Genomic DNA, 20,510 nt, shown 5'->3' on the forward strand with positions numbered 1-20,510 from the left:
ATTTCTTCTCTGCAATTATAATGTAACATGTCAAGCATCAACAAGAAGTAGAGCTTAATGGCAGTTCATTATTGAATTGTATTCTGGGGCCAGCAGCTGGCGTGGTGGTTGAGGCTCTGGGCTCCCACATGGCCAGCACAGTTTGAGTACTGGACCTGTTGGCTTGCTTTCGCACTTTCTCTCTCTCTCTCCCTTGTGTGCTTGTGCCCTAAAGCAAATTTTTAAAAATAATAATAATAAATAAAATTGAATAAATAGTTCTAAAAATATTAAAAATGAAAAAATTCTGTAAAAGAGTGTTTATGTTTTTAAGATTATATTAATTATATGTTCTTTAACTCTTTTTTTCTTTTTAAATTTTTGTCAGAGGACACACAGAGATTAAGGGGAGATGTGAGAAAGCAGTGCCTCTCCCTTCCCCATTTGGAATGGTCACATTGCAGTCCCTTCTCTTCTATTTCTCCCTCCTTTTGGAATTCTGGGCACTCAAATATATGCCCATGTTTTTCATGTTGCCAGGTCCAGGACTCAAACCATACTGTCAGTCGTGTAAGATCCAGTTGCCTCAACCACCATGCCACTAGCTGGTGGTTGTAAATTCTTAATTAAAAAAAGTAAAAAGAATAGGTTGAAGATTTGATACAATGGTGCTGATAAACAGAATGAATTACATTTATTTAACACAAAACAGAGTAATTTTAATGCAGTGTTTAAACAGAAAATGAATATTTAAACAAATGCAGAATTATTTGAGTGTAGGGTCAGCTCTTTGGCTGACAGTGAGGCTGAGACGAGTAGCTTGAAAAAACCACACTGGGTGCATATGTGTGCCTGCCCAAAATTCCAAAATGATACGTGGAAGAAAAGGGATTACAGTGTAACCATCTCCCATGAGGGTGCTTTCTCACCCATTGCTCACTTGGTGTGCACACGTATTTCTGACAAAATTAAGGAATGAAGAGAAATGAATTATTTGACAATAAACATTGAGAATTAGCTAAACATGCATGCCTTCTTATGGATGCTAATCATGTAGTTAAATGCCTCACTAGACATTCAGATGTGCTGGTATCCTTGGATATGAGTGACCTTTGTGTGGCCAGTTCAGAGAACTGCTTCTCAACTGAAGAATCTTCCTGGGTCTTGAATGTGCTAGCTCTAGACCCAGACTTCCTGCCCAGTCAGCCACAGCAGGTTCTCAGACTCTTATTATCATTATCTTTTTTTTTTTTTTTAAGAGTTTTTTGCTTCAGGATGCACATGCTTGCTGGAGAGAGAACAGAGACAGTGGGAAGGAAAGTGAGAAATCACCCCCCCAGGGGGGATGGCCACACTGCAGTCCCTTCTCCTCCATTCTCCTTCCGGGATCACGGGCAAGCATGCACATGCACTTGGTATGAGTTTCAAGCCACCGGGTCAGGGACTCCAGTAGTAGTCGGCCACATGAACGTTGAGCGACATAAGTGCTACACCATCTACTGGCCCCTATTATTACCCTTTTTAAAAAGATTATTTTCTTAATGCTATAGAACATGTGAGCTCACCAGAAAGAGAAAGATACAGCGAGGGAGTAAGAAAGTAAACCACCAAGTCTGGGACTTGAACCAGAGTTGGCCATGTGGGAATCCAGCACCTTAACCACCACATCACCTGCTGGCCCCAGTGTTCTTAATCTCTTAAATGAACAGTTGGTTCCATCTAAATACAAACCCTAACAACTTTAATCTATTTGAAGTTCAAAAAATTTAGAAAAACTTCTGCTAATGATGGTCAATTTCAACATAAATTATTCTATAGAATACTTAATTACTTTGACTTTTACATTCTCCTCAGAATATGTCTGTTACTTTCTCTTTGAATTTTAGGATTGATTTTTTTTTCCCCCGCCAGGGGGCAGGTACACTCATTAGATATGCAAAGAGTGAAAAAGCACCTTTGGGGGATGGTTATGCCACAATCCCTTCTCCTCCTTCCTCCTTTTGGGATGTTGGGCACGCATGTATAAATACCCAGAATCTTTTTCAAATCACCGGGTCCAGGACTCCAACCATTTGGTCTGCTATGTGGGATCCAGCTGCCTGAACCACCACACAACAGGCTGGTCAGAGGATTTTTCTTTTTTTTTAGAGAGAGAGATTATTATTTTTTAGACATTTATTTAATTGTATTTGTTTTTATTATTGTTATTATTATTAATCTTACTATAAGGCACATGTGCTCAAGAGAGAGAGACAGAGAGAGAGAAAGGGAAAGTAAAAAAAAAAAAAACAAACTGCTAGATCCGGGACTCAAAACACAGTTGACCATGTGGGAGTTCAGCCCTTTACTACCACACCAGCTGGTGACACCTAGATGTGATTATTTTTAGTAGTTGATTTTGGCTACTTATTTAAGTTTTTGAGGTTTACAGTACTAATTCTCTCTTCTCATGTTAGCTTTATACTGAGGCCATAAAAAAATATACAGTGGAAAACTCTGAATTTCCAAGGTAATAATTAATGGCTTTGAGTTCAAGTATTGGAGGTCCTTAAGAGGGCTCATATATCCCTTTTGCTTTTCTATACAGTACGTGGCCTTCTTTGAAGCCCTGGGGGTACTGATAATAGAGTTGGTTACTCAGCTAAATTAATATCCAATGTGCTCACCCAAATACCACAGGGCCTGGGCCTTATCCATCTTTAATCTAAACCTAAAACAAACCCATGGAGAATAGGCTAGTCTACCTACAGAGATATCCATGACCATACCTGTAGTTTGCTGTTGGACCTTTACATAGAAACTCTGTTATTGGGACCAGCAGGTGGCATAGTGGTTAAGGCGCTGGACACTCCCACATGGGCAACCAGGGTTCGAGTCCCCAGACCTGGTGGCTTGCTTTCTCACTTTCCCTTTATCTCTCTCTCTCTCTATCTCTCTCTGGTCAAATTAAGAATAAATGAATGAATAAATAAAATTAAATAAATAATTATTTAAAAATCTGTAATTGTAAAAAAAAGAGAGAGAGAGAGAGACTCTGTTGTTAACGGGAAAATATGCTGCTATCTGTAGAGAACTCTTTAGCAGTCAAAAGTAATGATAAAGAACAGGCATAAAAAGAGTATTTAGTTTACTTATTACATGGTCAGTATGAGTACCAGACTAGGTGCACTAAGAGAACAGAAGTCTAAGATTTGTCCCTATGCTCTCCTTTCTTAAAATCTTGCTTGGGAGGCTCATGTACATAGCGCAGTAATAGACACAACAATAATGTGAGTTAGTTTGTGAGCAATGTCCTGAGAAATTTGTTAATTATACCTTTTAAAAGTACCAGTTTGTGGGTGCTATTATTATAAAGCTGGACTTATTCGATGATACATTGACTCACTTGTATTCTGAATGCTTTCTTGAGTGGGAGGGTTGGGGACTTACAGCCAGCCTTGGTAATGACGCCTGAGTCAGGTAGAGGGTATCATGGGTGTGCATTTTGTTTGTCATCTATGTGGCAGTAGGTTAAAAAATAAATACAATAATTGCTCAGAAAGGGCACAAAAATACAAAGTTGAGATAACAATATGGTAATTCTAAGAAAACAAGGCATCTTTCAGATGAGCACTGGTCAGTTCTTTCTAGTGTGCTTCTGAAGTTTTCTGTCAATCATCTGTTTAATAAGTACGTGATATCTGATAGGGAGGAAAGAAGTATAATGCATTAAACCATGCCAAGAATATTTTTTTTTAAAGAAAGATTTTTGTTATAGGGTATGTGCACTCTCCAGAGAGACAGTGAGATAGAGAAACAGAGAATGAGAAATCACCCCCTAAGGAGATGGCTACTCCGCAATCCCTTCTCCTCCATTCTCCACTTGGGATCTCAGGCACTCACACACACACTCGCAGAGTAAGTTTGAAGCCACCAGGTCTGAAACTCATACCACAGTCAGCCATGTGGGAGTCCAGCCACATAACCATTAATGCCATATACTGGTCCCAAGAATGTTTTTAAAAATGTTTGAAATCCAATTTTTTTTATTGAGAATATAGACCTTTTAATAATTACTAATCACAATTTTTAAAATATAGTAGAAATAGCAAGCTTAACTGGAATACAGAAATGGTGTTGTGTTTTCACATAATTTAATATCACTAACCAGAGTACTGAATCAAGGCTCATGAATCAAGATCCTTTTCTTCAGTGTAAAACACAAGTTAGTAGAGACGCCCAATCATTTGTAGCACCTTTGACTTGGAAATTTAGAGAAAAGCCATTATGGATGTGTTTCTATGGTAACATTTTAACTAGAGGCAATCATAAATTCACATGTGTGAAAAGAAAAAAATAATAAGTGTAAAAAAACCTTTGGAAGAATATTTTTAATCCAGCTATAAATAAGAAATGATTCATCTATATGCTATGCAAATTTAAAGAGGGTAAATTTAGAATTTTTTTTCTCTTTTTCTGAAGTTTTATAATTTAGGGGGGAAATGTAGTTATATCTGAAAAGTTCAGATAATGTCTTTTTCAGAGCTGTGCACTGATGAAAATCATTGAACTTTCTGCAGTGATGGAAATGTTCTAACTCTGTACTACCCAGTACAGTAACTACCAGCCCCATGTAGCTATCAAGCATATGAAATGCGGCTAAAGCAGTTACGGAACTGAATTGTAAATTTTATTTCATTTTAATTAATTTAAATTTAAATACCCACCTGTGTCTGTAACCATATTGTTAAAGCAAAATGGCTTAAAATCAAGTTGTATAGGAGTAGGTATGTCTTGCCAGATAGTGAATTCATTAACTGAGAAGTACAGAACTATTGTTTTATGTCCAAGATTTTTTGGCTCTTAAGTTTTTCTACCTTATTCTATATAGGGCCATTATCACTTTTGACTTAGCTTTAAAACTATCTCTTTTACCTTAAAAAGTTCTTCTTTTTTTATTAAAGGAATTATTTTTTATTTAATTTTATTTATTCATTCATTTATTTTCATTTGACCAGAGACACAGAGAGAGAGAGAGGGAAAGTGAGAAAGCAAGCCACCAGGTTCGGGACTCAAACCGTGGTCAGCCATGTGGGAGTGTCCAGTGCCTTAGCCACCATGCCACCTGCTGGTCCCATTACTTAAAAAAGTTCTTCTAACTCGGGAACCAGCAGTTAGCATAATGGCTATGTCGCTGGACTCCCACATAGTCGACCACGGTTTGTGTCCCAGACCCGGTGGCTTAAAACTCACTCTGGGCACATGTGCATGTGTGCCCAAGATCCCGAGAGGAGAATGGAGGAGAAGGGATTGCGGCATGACCATCCCCCCTAGGGGGTGATTTCTTGCTTTCTGTCTCTCTCTGTCTGTCTGGCGAGCGCACATACCCTATAGCGAAAATCTCTCCAAAAAAAAAAAAAAGTTCTTCTAACTCAATAACTTTGAGCCCCAAAGTGCTAGTTTTAGGGCTATTCACTCTGAGGGTAAACCTATCATATATTTATTACTTTTTAAAATTAAATATAATGCTGAAATGTTTGCGATAAAATGTGCTGATATCTACAGCTTTTTTTTGGGGGGGGGAGGGTTTCATTATAGGGCGTGTGCGCTCACCAGACAGACAGAGACAGACAGAGAGAGACAGAAAGCAAGAAATCACCCCCTAGGGGGGATGGTCATGCCGCAATCCCTTCTCCTCCATTCTCCTCTCGGGATCTTGGGCACACACGCCCGGCGTGAGTTTAAGCCACCGGGTCTGGGACTCAAACCGCGGTCGACTACATGGGAGTCTAACGACATAGCCATTACGCTAACTGCTGGTCCCTCTACAGCTTATTTTGAAAAGCAAGAAAATATGAGTTGGGGCCCAGCAAGTGGCCTGGCAGTTACAGTGTTGGATACCACATGGCTGACTGCGCCACTCAAGTCCCGGACCAGTGACTTGTATGTATATGCCCAAAATCCCAAGGGGAGACTAGAGAAGATGGGATTGCAGCCTGGCCATTCCCGTCTCCCCAACCAGGAGATGATTTCTCACTTTCTTTTTCTCTGTCTCTTTCCAGCGAGTGCACCTGCCCTAAAGCAAACAAACAAATCAAATGGCTTGATGAATAGATAGATGGTAACCAAGTTAGTGAGGATGGATTTGACTTATATGTGCTGTAAGCAATCATTTAATGTACTGCAGTATTAAGTTAATAAATGTGATAGATAAAGCAAAATGCGAACAATCATTTTCACTGTGCAATTCTTTCAACTTTTCTAAAAGTTTCATAGTAAATGTTCAGGATAGTTGGATATGAGTATATTAAATACTTTAAAGTCTTTTGTTTCTTTTTTTTCCCCTTGGATCTACCACTTCTCTGTTAAATAGAGTCAAGGAGCAATAACTGAACGTTTAAGAAGTTTCAGTATGCATGATTTAACAGCTATCCAAGGTGATGAGCCTGTGGGACAAAGACCATATCAGCCTTTACCAGAAGCAAAAAAGAAGAGTAAACCAGCCCCCAGTGAATCAGCAGGTATGCTTGTTTGTTATAATATGTGGTCCTTTCATAACTGAACATGCGTGCCAAGATGGGTACTAAAATAATACATAGAACTATATAAATTTGGGTAGACACAATTTACTTTGAAGGGGCTAGGTTTTGGCCCACTGGTGACATAGCTGGACCATATGGGAAAGGTCCTGGGTTCCTGTTCCACGACAGTCCTGAGCACGCAGTGTATAAGTGTGTGTGCTGGTGCTCTAGGTCCACAGGAACTGGGTGTGGATCACAGTGTAGGGATCCCATTGTGAGTGCCTCTTCCTCTCTTGCTCTCTCTCCCTTACTCTCTCATAGAAAGATACAAATTAAAAAAAGAAAAATAGACCATTGAGGTCAGCAAATGGCATACTGGCTATATCACTGGATTCGCACATGGCCCACCACAGTTCAAGTCCCCAGCCTGGTGACTTGAAAATCACCTAGGGCACATGTGTATGTGTTCCTAAGATGCCATGAGGAGAATGGAGGAGAAGGGACTGTGGTGTGGCCATTGCCCCTCGGGGATGGTTTCTCACTTTCTTTCTCACTGTGTCTCTCTGCCACAATAACATGCGCCCTGCGGCAAAAACCTCTAAAAAAAAGAAAGAAAGAACATTTAAGCTTATAGTTGGAAGTTCTACATTTAACTATAGTTCATTTTCTCTAAATAAGGTTAATACATGCCTCTTGCTGACCCTGACGATCATCCCACTAAGAAAGTATTAAAAGTCTCTTGCGCTGCCATAGATTTTAGAAGCTATGGATGTTGGTTAGCATCGCCTTCTCACCACCGGCACTATTTCCAACTTGTGATTGTTGCTCTTCCTATTAACTATGTACTGACATCCAAGGAGTTTTACAGTGAACACTCTTTACTGTAAATGCCATGTCAAATAAGGATATTGACTCAGAAGATAAAAAGTGTTAAGCAGGTAACGAAAGATGACTCAATTTGAAAATAATCAAAAACGTGTTGAAATTACATTATTCTAGCTAAAGGGCTAATATGTAGGCACATTCTAAAATAAATTATAAGCATGTCATAATTGACACATTCTAAAACTTTAGTAAGTTATCACAATCTTAGAAATATATACACTGGGACTGGCAGGTGGCATAGTGGTCAAGGTGCTGGACTTTCACATGGCCAACCATGGTTCATGTCCCATATGCCAAGTGATTGGACTCAAACCATGGTCAGCCATGTGGAAGTCCAGCACTTGAACCACCACACCACCTGCTGGACCCATAGTTTTCTTTAGAGGAAGAACAAAAATCATCCTTTATAGTTAAAACCAATTTCAAAAATAAAATAACAGGCCCTCCTTAAAAAGGAGAAAATAATTCTCTCTCTGTCCCTTTCTGATCAAATTAAAATAAATAAATAATAAAGTAGATAATTGAAATTGATTTATTGATTTATTTACTTATTTATTTTAATTTGACCAGAGAGGGACAGAGTGAGATAGAGAAAGGGAAAAAGTGAGAAAGCAAGCCGCCAGGTCTGGGACTCAGACGGTCTGCAATGTGGGAGTCCAGCGTGCTTAACCACCATACCACTTGCTGGCCCCTGATAAAATAATTCTTTTAAAAAAAGGGAGGTGGTACCAGCAGTTGGCATAACAGCTATGTCACTACACTCCCATGTATTCGACAGCAGTTTGAATCCTGGACCCCAGTGGCTTGAACTCTTGCTGGGCATGTGTGCATGTGTGCCCAAGATCCCAAGAGGAGAATGGAGAAGGGATTGCGGCATGGCCACTGCCCCTAGGGAGGTGATTTCTTGCTTTCTGTCTTTCTGTCTTTATGAGGAGCACACACACCTTATAGCGAAAACCTCTCAAAGGGGGGTAGGGGCGGCAGATGGCATGGTGGTTAAGGACTCTAGACTCCCACATACTCCCACATGGCTGACCACGGTTCCAGTCCCAGACCTGGCAGCTTGCTTTTTCACTCTCTTTCTCTCTCTCTCAGTCTCTCTCACTCTGTCCCTCTCTGGTCAAAATAAAATAAAATAAATAAGAATAAAGTTAGATAAAATAATTCTTTAAAAATAATGCACTTTCTTCCAAGTTATCCTAAGAATAAATAACTTTACAGAGTTTGTTATCTAAGAGATATCTAACATTGGCCATTGATTAAAGCAGTAATGCCTCTAGTAAGGAGGAATCATTGAACTTTGAGCCATTGGTCTCATTAATACATTAATAATGTAAAATAAGTTTCTTTTTTAAAAAAATTATTTGCTTTCATTTATCAGTATTATTATTTTTTTAATTTGCTTCAGGTACTCACCAGAGACAGAGAGATCGCCGGGGGGGGGGGGGGGGGGGGGGGGGTAAGAAAGTAAGCTGTCGGGTCTGGGACTCAAACCATGGTCAGCCATGTGAAAGTCCAACATCTTAACCACCATACCACCTGTTGGCCCCTATAAAATTAGTTTCTAAGATAGGTGTTTCTTTTTAATTGCCAGGGGTGTATGTACTCACCAAAGAGAGAAAGCGTTTACACTACCCAGTGGGGCAAAGTCATACTGGAATCCTTTTTCCTCCATATCTCCATCCTGTCAGGATTCTGGGTGTACATGCACATGTGCCCAAGCCACCAAGGCCAAGATTTAAATTGGGGTCAGCCATGTGGGATCCAGCCTTCTATGTGTAGCACTTAACTACTGTACTACGAGGCTGGCCCAATATAGGCATCACTTAATACATATTTAAAATTAAGTATATTTAGTTTTGATATAATGTGGTCTGCTATATATATTGTATTTTGCTGATTTAGATTAGACATTGGATTCCTTTATCAGCAGTTCATTTATAAGTATACCTTAGACTTGGTTAAGGATTATATTCCAGGGGGCTGGCAGGTAGCATGGTGGTTAAGGTGCTAGACTCCCAGATGGCCAACTGTGGTTCAAGTCCTGGGACCTGATGACTTGCTTTCTGACTTTACCTTCCTCTCTCTCTCTGGTCAAATTAAAAATAATAATAACAACTAAAATAAATAATTTTTAAATTATACTCCAGTTATCTAAATTAAAACTAGTCTATAAATATGAAAATCTAAAACACTGTTTTTATGACATTCATCTATTAAATTTAAAATGGTGTGGCTGAAATTTTCTTTCTTTCTTTCTTTTTTTTTTTTTTAGGTCTTTGCCATAGAACACTCGCACTCACCAGAGAAAAACTGAGACAGAGAGGAAAAGTGAAAAATAGACCCCTAGGGGGATGGCCCTGCCACAATATCTTTTCCATTCTCCTCTCAGGATTTTGAGCATGTATGCACACATGCCTGGCGTGATTCTCAAGCCACCCTACTAGAGCCAGGCCCTGTGGGAATCCAGCACCTTAACTACCACATCACCATAACTAAAATATTTTAAGATGTTGTTGTGCTATATAGTTCTTTGGTTAAATTTCAGACTTTGAAATTAAAATAACTTCAGGGTTTAAAAATATGAAGTAGTCACAGTATAAGAAAGATACTTGTTCAGTTTTGAAATTAAATATTTAATATGTATGACTTTGCCCAAGTCCAAATTTTCTATAATACATATTCTGAGCTTTTAGAGAAACTAAAACTTTCTCTTGACATTTTTTTTTTTTTGAGAAGTTTTTGCTATAGGGCACATGCACTCACCAGAAAGACAGAGAGAGACAGAAAGCAAGAAATCTACTCCCAGGGGGATGCCACGCTGCAATACCTTCTCCTCCATTCTCCTCTCGGGATCTTGGGCAAGCACACACATGCGCCTGGCGTAAGTTTAAGCCACCGAGTCCGGGACTTGAACTGCAGTCGACTACATGGGAGTCCAGCAACATAGCTGTTATGCCAACTAGTGTTCCCTCTTGACAATATTTTTAACAAAGTAGTATGGTTCTAGTACTGGAAGAGGTGAAGAGAATATAATATTGGGTTGTTGCGAAAGTCATGACATATTTTTGCATATAAAACTTAAAAATTACATTGTGACTTTCCCAACAACCTAATAGATAGTCAAATCCAGGTATACCTGGACTTATGCCTATGTTGGTATAGAAAAATACAGTATATAAATATATTTGGTATAGAGTGGTATTTTACTGTTCAGACTGATACATGAGAAAGATGGCCTTTTGAATTGGTGGTAGAAGGCAGATTAATAAGTGGTGTTATGATAACTGCTAAACTTAGAAGGTGGGGTAGAGAATGAAGTTATACCTCTCCTCAAGCTTCTAATTAAAACAAATTCTTAAACTATCAAGATTTAAATGTTAGAAATGTAAGAAATTAAACCATATAGTAGGAAATTTATATTTTTATCTGTTAGGGTAGATTAAAGCTTCTTGGGCCAGTAGGTGGCATGGTGGTTAAGGGTGCTGTACTCCCACATGGCCGACCACGGTTTAAATCCCGGACCTAGCAGCTTGCTTTCTCACCTCCCACCCCTGTCCCTCTCAGGTCAAATTAAAATACATAAATAAAGTTAAATAAAATAATTTTTTAAAAGAATGGATAAAGCTGCTCTTTTTATTTTTTAAAAATTTTTAAAGAATTTTTTTTCTTTAATTTGATCATGCAGAGACAGACAGAACAAAAGGAAACTCGAGAAAGCAAACCAGGACTTGAACCATGGTTGGCCATGTGGTAATCCATTGCCTTTAACCACCACACCACCTGCCAGCCCCAAGGATAGATAAATCTTCTTAAGCATGATGTCTAAACCAGAAAACTCAACAGACTGTAAGCTTGAGAGATTGTTTTACATTAAAAAAGACATGCACACCATAAGTGGGGGAAGCAATTTTAAACATTTTAGGAACCCATGCAAACCAATTATTGTCAGTTTTGCCAAAGAATACAACTGACCAAAAATATATGAAAAAGATTTCCAGCATCATGTAGTCAAAGAAATAGTAAATTAAAACAGTAATAATACAGCCAGGCAGTGGCATGGTAGTTAAAGGGCTTGATCCCACATAGCCAACTGTGCAGTTCAGGTCCCAGACCCAGCAGCTTGAGAAACACACTTTGTGTGTGCATGCATGCCCGGGATCCCAAGGAAAACAAATGGAGAAGGGATTGTGGTTAGACCATAATGGAGTGGTCCTTTCTCATTCTCTCTCTGTGTCTCTTTCTGGTAAGCACATGCACCCTCTGGCAATTTTTTTTTTCCCAGAGAGATTTTTGCTATAGGGCATGTGTGCTTGCCAAAGAGACAGAGAAAGACGGAGAGACAGAAAGCAAGAAATCACCCCATAGGGGGATGGCCACACCGCAATCCCATTCTCTCGGGATTTGGGGCATGCACGCACATGAGCCCAATGTGTTTTAAGTCGCCAGGTCTGGGACTTGAACCGTGATCTACTTAAACCGTGTGAGTCCAGTGACATAACCATTATACCATCTGCTGGTCCTACCTTGTGGCAAATTTTTAAAAAATTAATAATAGTAAATTTTGCTTACTGGATTAGAAAAAATAAATTGTCATTAGCAGTGCTTTGTGTTAGTAACTATTCTAGTTATCTGTTGCTACATAACGAACCACCCGAAAAAGTGACTTAAAAGCCATCCAGTCAGGGTTGGCAGGTGGTGTGGTGGTTAAGAATGCTGGAATCGCACATGGCCAACCATGGTTCGAGTTCTAGACCTGGTGGCTTGCTTGCTCGCTCGCGCATCGCTCTTGCTCTCTCTCTCTCGCTCTCCCTCCCTCCCTCCCTCCCTCCCTCCCTGTCCCTCTCTAGTCAAATTTTAAAATAAACAAATAAATAAAGCTAAATAAAATAATTCTTTAAAAAAACAAAACATCCAATCATGTATTTTTCTCATGAGTCTGGGGGCATCTGGACCCAGCAAAGCAGTTCTTGCTCAGGGGCTCGTGCAGCTGTGGTCAGACAACAGCTGGGGCTAGACTTCTAATCCGAGGAAGAGCTCACATAGCTAGTGTCTGAGGTGGGAAGAGCCAGAGAGCCAGGGACTAAAGTGGTGGAGGCTCTCAGGCATCTCTCTATATGGCCAGAATGTGTAGCGTAGTCTCTAAGGAAGGACATTGGAGTTGAAGGCTCCCAGAGTCAGTGTTCCAGGAAAAACTGGCTAATGTCCTATAACATCGCTTACACTGTATTTTTGTGGTGATTTGTTGAAACAAGTACAAAAGCCTGGGAAATTTAAAGGAATGGAAGAAGGATGTCAGAAAATTTGTGGATATTTTTAAAACCACTGTAGTGAGCATGTTGAGAATCAAACACTCTCATGCACTTCTTATATGTTTAAAATGGAATAGACCTTTTGGGTGACAATCTGGCAATAATCTTCAAAATGTATTCCCTTTAACTCAGCAAGAAATTTCTATGAACATGTCATCAGGAAATAATCAAGCGAGTGTTAAAAGATGTATACACAAGAATGTTCATCTCAGTGGTTATAGTAACAAATTTCGGAACAGGTCAAATGCCTAGAAATGATTAAACAAAAAGGTGATTGCTATAGGGCATGTGTCATGAAAAATAATAATGTCAATCTACAGTTTCTGATACGAAAACATATGTAGATTGTGGAGGGAAAAAAAACAACAAAACAGCATGTGTGTGTGTTAGTTTTAAGAACTGTTTATTTCATTCCATTTGCTATTATTATTTTAATTTGACCAGAGAGAGAGAAAGGGAAAGCAAGAAAGCAAGCCGCCAGGTCCAGAACTCAAACTGTGGTTGGCCATGTGGGAATCCAGCACCTTTTTTTTTTTTTTTTTTTTTTTTTTTGAGAGGTTTTTTTTTTTTTTTTTGCTATAGGGCACGTGCGCTCGCCAGACAGACAGAGAGAGACAGAGAGATAGAAAGCAGGAAATCACCCCCCAGGGGGGATGGCCACGCCGCAATCCCTTCTCCTCCATTCTCCTCTCGGGATCTTGGGCACGCACGCACACGCGCCCGGCGTGAGTTTAAGCCACCGGGTCCGGGACTCGAACCGCGGTCGACTATGTGGGAGTCCAGCGACATAGCCATTACGCTAACTGCTGGTCCCAGAATCCAGCACCTTTAACAACCACATCAGCTGCCAACCCCAGCAGCATGTGTGTTTTGATACTATACAGATATCATAGGTAGATGATGATATGGAGTAATATATGTAAAGTTTGTTTATTTGAATGTATCTGGTCATTGAGAAAGTCATGAGATGTTTTCGCATAAAAAAAAATGTCATGAGTTTCCCAACAACCTAAATATGTACATGGAGGGAAGTATGGAAGGGTATTACTAACATATTAACAGTATTTAACTGTAAGCAGTGAGATTTTTAATTTTTTTTACTTAATCTTAAAAATAAAGCAATAGTATTTTTTATTTTGAAAAATAATTAAGGGGGGGCCAGCAGGACCTCCACATGCGCAACCATAGTTTAAGTCCCAGACCTTGTGGCGTGCTTTCTCGTTTTCCCCCTCTCTCTCTGGTGACCTCATGTGTCCAATAGCAAAAAAATGTAAAAAGATAATAACAATAAGTAAAATAAAATAGATAATTCTTTTAAAAAAGAAAAATAATTAAAGTACTCATTTTTAGGTCTTAAGTTAAATGGAAAATGTGTATATATTTTCTGTCTTCTTCTTTTTTAATTGCCAGAGGACACTTGTGCTTTCCAGAGAAAGACAAAAGGAGGGAGAGAGAGGGAGAGAAACGTCTCCTGAGGGGGCGTAGTCAACCACAATTCCTTCTTTTCCGTTTCTCCATCCCATGGAGATTTTGGGCATAGGATGGGACCTGTGGTCAGCCATGTGGGATCCGGTTTTCCTTTACTAGGCCATGGGACTGACTCAAAATTGTGTTTTTGGTTTTGGGAGTTTTTTTAAAAAGATTTTTGCCTTAGGGCAATGTGTACTTGCTGGAGGGAGAGAAATAAGACAATAAGAAATCCCCCTTAAGGGGGATGGCCATGCCAATCCCTTCTCTTCCATTCTTCTCCCAGGATTTTAGGCACACATGCACAGATGCCTGGCATGATTTTCAAACCACTGGGTCCAACACTTGAACCACAGTCAGCCATGTGGGAGTCCAGCGACCTAACCACTATGCCATCTGCTGGTTCCCAAAACTCTGTATTATAATGATCTATCTGACGTGACTCTAATGTCTTCTCTCTCATTGATACAGGGATTGGTTTAATAAATTACTAAATTAAACTTAGCAATTTTATCTCCTATTAAATCCAAAATTTGGCCTTTCTCTGTCCTCAGTCCTTGGACTGTATCACTTCTGACCTGCCATACTGCAGTTACCTTTTTACTTAGACTCCTTGCTTTCAGTCTCATCTATTTTTTTATTCATTCTCCAAAGCTCAAGAAAAATATTTCACAGAACCAAAATCTACTTGTGTAACCCTTCTGCTTAAAAAACTTAAATGCAGGGAACCAGCAGTTAGCGTAATGGCTATGTCGCTGGACTCCCACGTAGTCGACCGCGGACCCGGTGGCTTAAAACTCACGCCAGGTGCGTGTGCGTGCGTGCCCAAGATCCCGAGAAGAGAATGGAGGAGAAGGGATTGCGGCGTGAACATCCCCCCTGGGGGGTGATTTCTCGCTTTCTGCCTCTATGTCTCTCTCTGTCTGTCTGGTGAGCGCCCGCGCCCTACAGTGAAAATCTCTCCAAAAAAAAAACCTTAAATGCACAAGCCCTTTCCCAGTACTGCTGTCTGGTGCAGTCCAAACTTGGTAGCATGGTATATTAGCTCTCTGGCCTTGTTCTGCTTCATCATGTGCCAGCTGATAGCATCATGAGCCTAACTTAGACCCCACATCCTACAAGGCCCTTCCTCATAACTCAGCCCCAGCTCTATCCCAGGCTAATTCTCCTGTTGTATGCTCTCATAATGCCTTGTCCTTAATCTTCTATTTACAGCACTTACTACAGCATTGTAATACCCATTAGAGTCTTTTGCCTATTGGACTATAAGTTCCTTGAGGGTAGAAAAAATCAAGTGTCTGTTTCATCATTGTATCCCTGTAATTTAACAAACTCACACGTAATAGAATTTTTAAAAATACTTTTGGAATAATTAATCAATCCAACATTTTTTCTTAAAGTGGAAGTAGAAAACTAATAAGATATTTTTTAGCCAAAATTAAGAAAGACGGAAAGCATAAGATGTATAATCAGCTTTTGAATGAAATTCTAATTCCTAAGGCATACAAAATGAGAGGCAATTAAAATAGCAAGGACTATGTTTGTCGAACTGTAGTTTTATACTACATCTGTGACCTTAGAAAACCTTTGATCACAGTTACTTCCTCTCTGACTCTTTCCTTGATTCCTCATTCTGTTTTCCTACTTCAGGATCAGGAATATGAAAGCAATGGTAATAGAGGAAAATATATAGAAATAACAACCTATAACCAGGGTTTTTTTTCCTATTTTTTCTCTGTTACTATAGAAGAAAGTACAACTTTTAAATTAAATTTTTTTTTTGGAGAGGTTTTTGCTACAGGGAGTGTGCACTCACCAGACAGAGAGAGAAAGAGAGACAGAAAGCGAGAAACCACCCCCCTCAGGGGGGATGGCCACACTGTAATCCCTTCTCCTCCATTCTCTTCTCGAGATCTTCGGCATGCACGTACACGCGCCCGGCGTAAGTTTTAAGCCACCGGGTCCAGGACTCAAACCACGGTCAACTACATGGGAGTCCAGCGACATAGCCAGTCCGCTAACTGCTGGTCCCTGAAATAAATTTTTTAAAAGGAGATAAAATAAGGAAAGGCAAATGAAATTTAAAATTACTGAAAAGCCCACTTCGTGAACTTTGTAATTTGATTTTTATATTTTTCCTTATTTGATTTCTATATGTACATTTTCTTCCCCCACTTAGTACTGCATTAAGAACATTTTCCCAGGACTGCTGGCCCCAGGCCCTCTCCCAGCCACACTGGCCTTTTTGTGATTCTTCCAGGCAGTTGTGCTTCTTACCGCTTTGTCCCCTGCATACACTGTCTCTTCTACCCACAACTCATTTCCTGCAGGAAAGCAAAAGCTCTTGGCCTTAATATTGACTGATTTGGCTTCCAGATCTTTCCTAATATTTCTAGCCCAGAAGTCTTGTAGCATAAAATTGCACTTATCTAATAAACAATTAAAGAGATTTATGTTACTACATAAACAAAAGGCTTCTTAACTCTTCATAGTTTGCTGAGTGAGTCTCAAATTATTCATGTCCTGAGAGAGCCCACTAATAAACATTTACTCAGTGTATTTTTTTTTACATGCAAGAAGTTCCAACCCTTGCCTCTTCCTGAAATTGGAAACACATCTACTTTTTCCTCACCTGAAGATTAAAGTATTTATGCTCCTTATCTTTATTAGAAGAGAATTTGAAACTTCAGGGGACCTTGAAACCCCACCCCTCCTTTGAAATTTACTACCAAGTACTCTGATTGCCTTGAGCTTCTATCTTGTTCTCCCTGGTTCCTCAGGCAGTGGTCCTCCAAATGTGGGACTTGGATCCTTAGCTATAGCATCGGCTGGGAAGTTCTTTGACATGTAAATTTTCAGCCCTACCCCAGGCCTGCTGAGGCAGAAACTCCAGGGCTGGGGCCCAGCAATCTGTGTATTAAAATATGTGCTGTTTGAGAATGCCTTCAGCAGAAGTGAGGGAGTTCTTGTCCTCAGGGTGCTCTCAGACTTCCTGACACTAACCAGCCTGACTGCCCAGATGTTTGCATATTGACCAATAGTTGGTCCTTATAGCTACACATACAGATGGCCTGTTAGCATTCCCACATGATCTCCCACTGACCTTCCTGATGCCGGTTGTTCTCTGACTAAACATCTGTCATCACAGCCTATGGTGTTTCTAATTACTGTAGCCTGTCTAGCTGTGTTTTATCTCAGCAGCTGCAGCAGGGTTGTTGTAACATCACCATTACCTGCCCCCTATAATCATATCTTGCCCAAGGTTCTGGACCCTTTGAGTCTTCTTGGACTCTCAGGGAGCACACTGTCACTCCCAGTCCTGACAAAAGATAGGACACATAGGGGGAGAACCCTTAATTCCTAATTAAAGCCAAAAGTGCAAATAGCACACAGAATACACAGATGCTTAGGTGATTTAGAATTCATGAGAAGGAAAAGAGGGGAAACAGACTTAATTTACATTCTCTGATTTTTGAATGAGTGTGTTACCTACTGAAAACCAAATTATTTTTAAATTCTGAAAAATGCATAGTAAAAATAGGAATGGGGCTGGCAGGTGGCATGGTGGTTAAGGGTGCTGTACACCCACATAGCCAACCATGGTTCGAGTCCTGGACCTGGTGGCTTGCCTTTTCTTTCTCTCTCTCTCTCTCTCTCTCTCTCTCTCTCTCTCTCTCTCTCTCTCTCATCAAATTAAAATAAATAAAATAATTCTTTAAAAAATAAAAATAAAAACAAGGAATGATTAGGGGAAACTTCATAGAGGAAATGAGTTATAAGCTTCATCTAGTACAGGGTAAGAGGCAGAGATTAATGATGAAGGACAAGGAATACATTCCAGATGAGAACGGAAAAGGGTAACTGGGTGAGTATGAACCACATAGGAACTGCAGACGGGCAGTGAAGAGCCTGTACTGAGGGGGTCCTTTTACCAAAATATACTTTTCATTGACATCTTGTTTAGGGTATGGAATTCCACCTAAAGATGGAGATGAAAAAACAGATGAAGAAGCCGATGGGCCATATTCCGAAGATGAGATGTTAACACACAAAGGGCTTCGAAGATCACAAAGCATGAAATCTGTGAAAACTGTCAAAGGCCGCAAGGAGGTTAGTCAAGTGTAGAATTGTTTTCCTAATGATTAATATGAAGGGATTTCTCTGCTGCATTGTCATTTAGGGTGTTAATGATCCATAAGTGAAGGACTGGAATGGTAGACCAGGAGTCGTATTTAAAATTCTTGTTCAGTTCAGATGCATTAGAATCTCCAGAAATTTTGAAAATGGTAAATTCTTGATCTCTGACTATAAGTAGAAGATAGCATTCCCACATAATAAATCACATGCTATCATGAATACCCAATGCTAACCCTATGCATGAACAAGGAAAGCGACTAACAAAATTAATTCATAGTTTTTCTTCCAGCCTCCTACATGAAGATGAAATAGTAAACATTTATTCATAAGATTACGGTCTTTATGGCCAGAAATTAGTAGCAATTATAAATGGCCTCAAAGTATTTCAATCAGTGTTTATTATCATGGTCATGGGTAAAACATAAATCATATCAGTTGTTTTTTGTTACTAGCAATAAGCTGTAGATATATATCCACATAGTATCAGCTACAGTTTTTTGAGTATGTAAGTAGAACTTCCTTTTTTGAGAAAGAGAGAGCTTTTGCTATAGGGCGCATGTCCTTGCCAGAGAGATAGAAAGTGAGAAATCACACATCCCCCGCCAGGGGGATGGCCATTGCCGCAGCCCCTTCTCCTCCAGTCTCAGGATTTGGGGCATGCGTGGACACATACCTGGTGTGAGTTTTAATCCATCAGGTTTGGGACTTGAATCATTGTCAACCACATTGGAGTCCAGCTGTGTAACCACTACTACCTCTGGTAGTCCCAGTAGAACTTTCTTGTACATACTTGTTGATAATTGATTCTTTATATCAGAAAGCTTATGAAATTACTGTGATTATGAACTATTAAATCCTACCTTTAAAATATAATCATCTCATTCTTAATAATGCATTTCTCTCTTTAGGTGCGGTATGGGTCACTAAAATATAGGGTGAAGAAGAGACCACAGGTGTATTTTTAGTCACCTATACTTCAAATATCCCAAGACAAATTACGCTACACATTAACTTCCTTGTCTGACAGGAACTATTCAGGATTCACACATTAAAACAATTCTTTAAATTACATCAGTGATAGGATTTACTTTGATGAATTTAAACAGTTATTATTTCTTTAATAATTTCTTCCAAATATTGACTACTAGAGTAGTTATGCAAAGTCTGTTTGTGCATATATAATATCAGAAATTATGAAAAAATTGAGTTATCTGTTTTCAAATTCGCGGACAACATTGAGTGCCTGAAATATAACACAAACCCACAGTTTACTTGAAAAGAGTCTTTTTAAGGTTCAGGATACATCAGCCTTTGTGATGTTGAATTGCATTTACCTCCATTTATGTTGTATCTGTCACTTAAGGGTAGTTATTAACTAGCCCTCTGATCCTGCAGTGATATAACAAGAACATAATTAATGTAAGATAATAAAGTATGTTTTATATATTTACATTTATACTTTCATAATACTTTCTAACTTCCACCATTAACTGAAAATTTTTGAAACAATATTTGAAAACCAGGTATTCACATAGCACTTTTTTTCCTAACTAGTTTTGCACACTTGAAAATTGTTTACTTATTTTACAGCTGTACATTTACTTTTAATTTTTTTTTATTGCATTTTTGTCATAAGGCATGTCTGTTGACCAGGGAGAGAGAGAGAAAAACCACCCCCAAGGGGGGGGGTGGCCACACCACAGTCCTTTCCCCTTCATTCTCCTGTTGGGATTTCGTGTATGTATGCACACTCACCTAGCATGTTTTTCAAACTGCTGGGTCCGGGGCTGTAACTGCACATCCAGTGCTTTAACCACCTTAGCAACTGCTGGCCCCAGTTACTTTAAATTTTATTGACACTACTTTTATTGTTATTTCATATGCTGACATGTCAGATTCATGCCTTGAATTACACCATCTCTTTTGCTGTGGGTTTTATTTGCTATATGCATTGGATTTTAATAATATAACAATATAGTTCATTGTTCAATTTTAACCATTTCTAATTATAAAACAATTCTTATTAAATTAAGAGGATTTTTAAAAACATTAACCAGGTTTTCATATTTAGTTGTACAGTGTAGTTGTAATTTAGCATGTTTTTGTCAACAGTGGTTGTATTTTTAGCTTTTGTGAAGTAGTCAAAGACCTATATAGAACTTAGATCTCTTCTAATTCATAGTATTATCCAACAGCCAGTCCATTCACAAGCTTGGCATTGATATGTGCT

At 39.2% G+C, this 20,510-nt stretch overlaps 1 protein-coding gene across 2 annotated transcripts in view; it reads left to right on the forward strand.

Moving 5' to 3' along the window:
• REEP3 (receptor accessory protein 3) overlaps positions 1–19,923 on the forward strand; it is a 98,470-nt gene extending 78,547 nt beyond the window's left edge. For both annotated transcript variants that reach the window (XM_006154166.3, XM_027774080.1), the window contains exons 6-8: positions 6,332–6,479; positions 18,108–18,253; positions 19,189–19,923. In XM_006154166.3, coding sequence (XP_006154228.1) covers positions 6,332–6,479; positions 18,108–18,253; positions 19,189–19,245 — 351 coding nt within the window. In that variant the 3' untranslated portion in view covers positions 19,246–19,923. The remainder of the gene's footprint in view (positions 1–6,331; positions 6,480–18,107; positions 18,254–19,188) is intronic.
• Positions 19,924–20,510: the final 587 nt, after the last annotated feature.

This window comes from Tupaia chinensis, unplaced genomic scaffold (assembly GCF_000334495.1).
Source record: "Tupaia chinensis unplaced genomic scaffold, TupChi_1.0 Scaffold000399_1, whole genome shotgun sequence".
Classification (NCBI taxonomy): domain Eukaryota; kingdom Metazoa; phylum Chordata; class Mammalia; order Scandentia; family Tupaiidae; genus Tupaia; species Tupaia belangeri.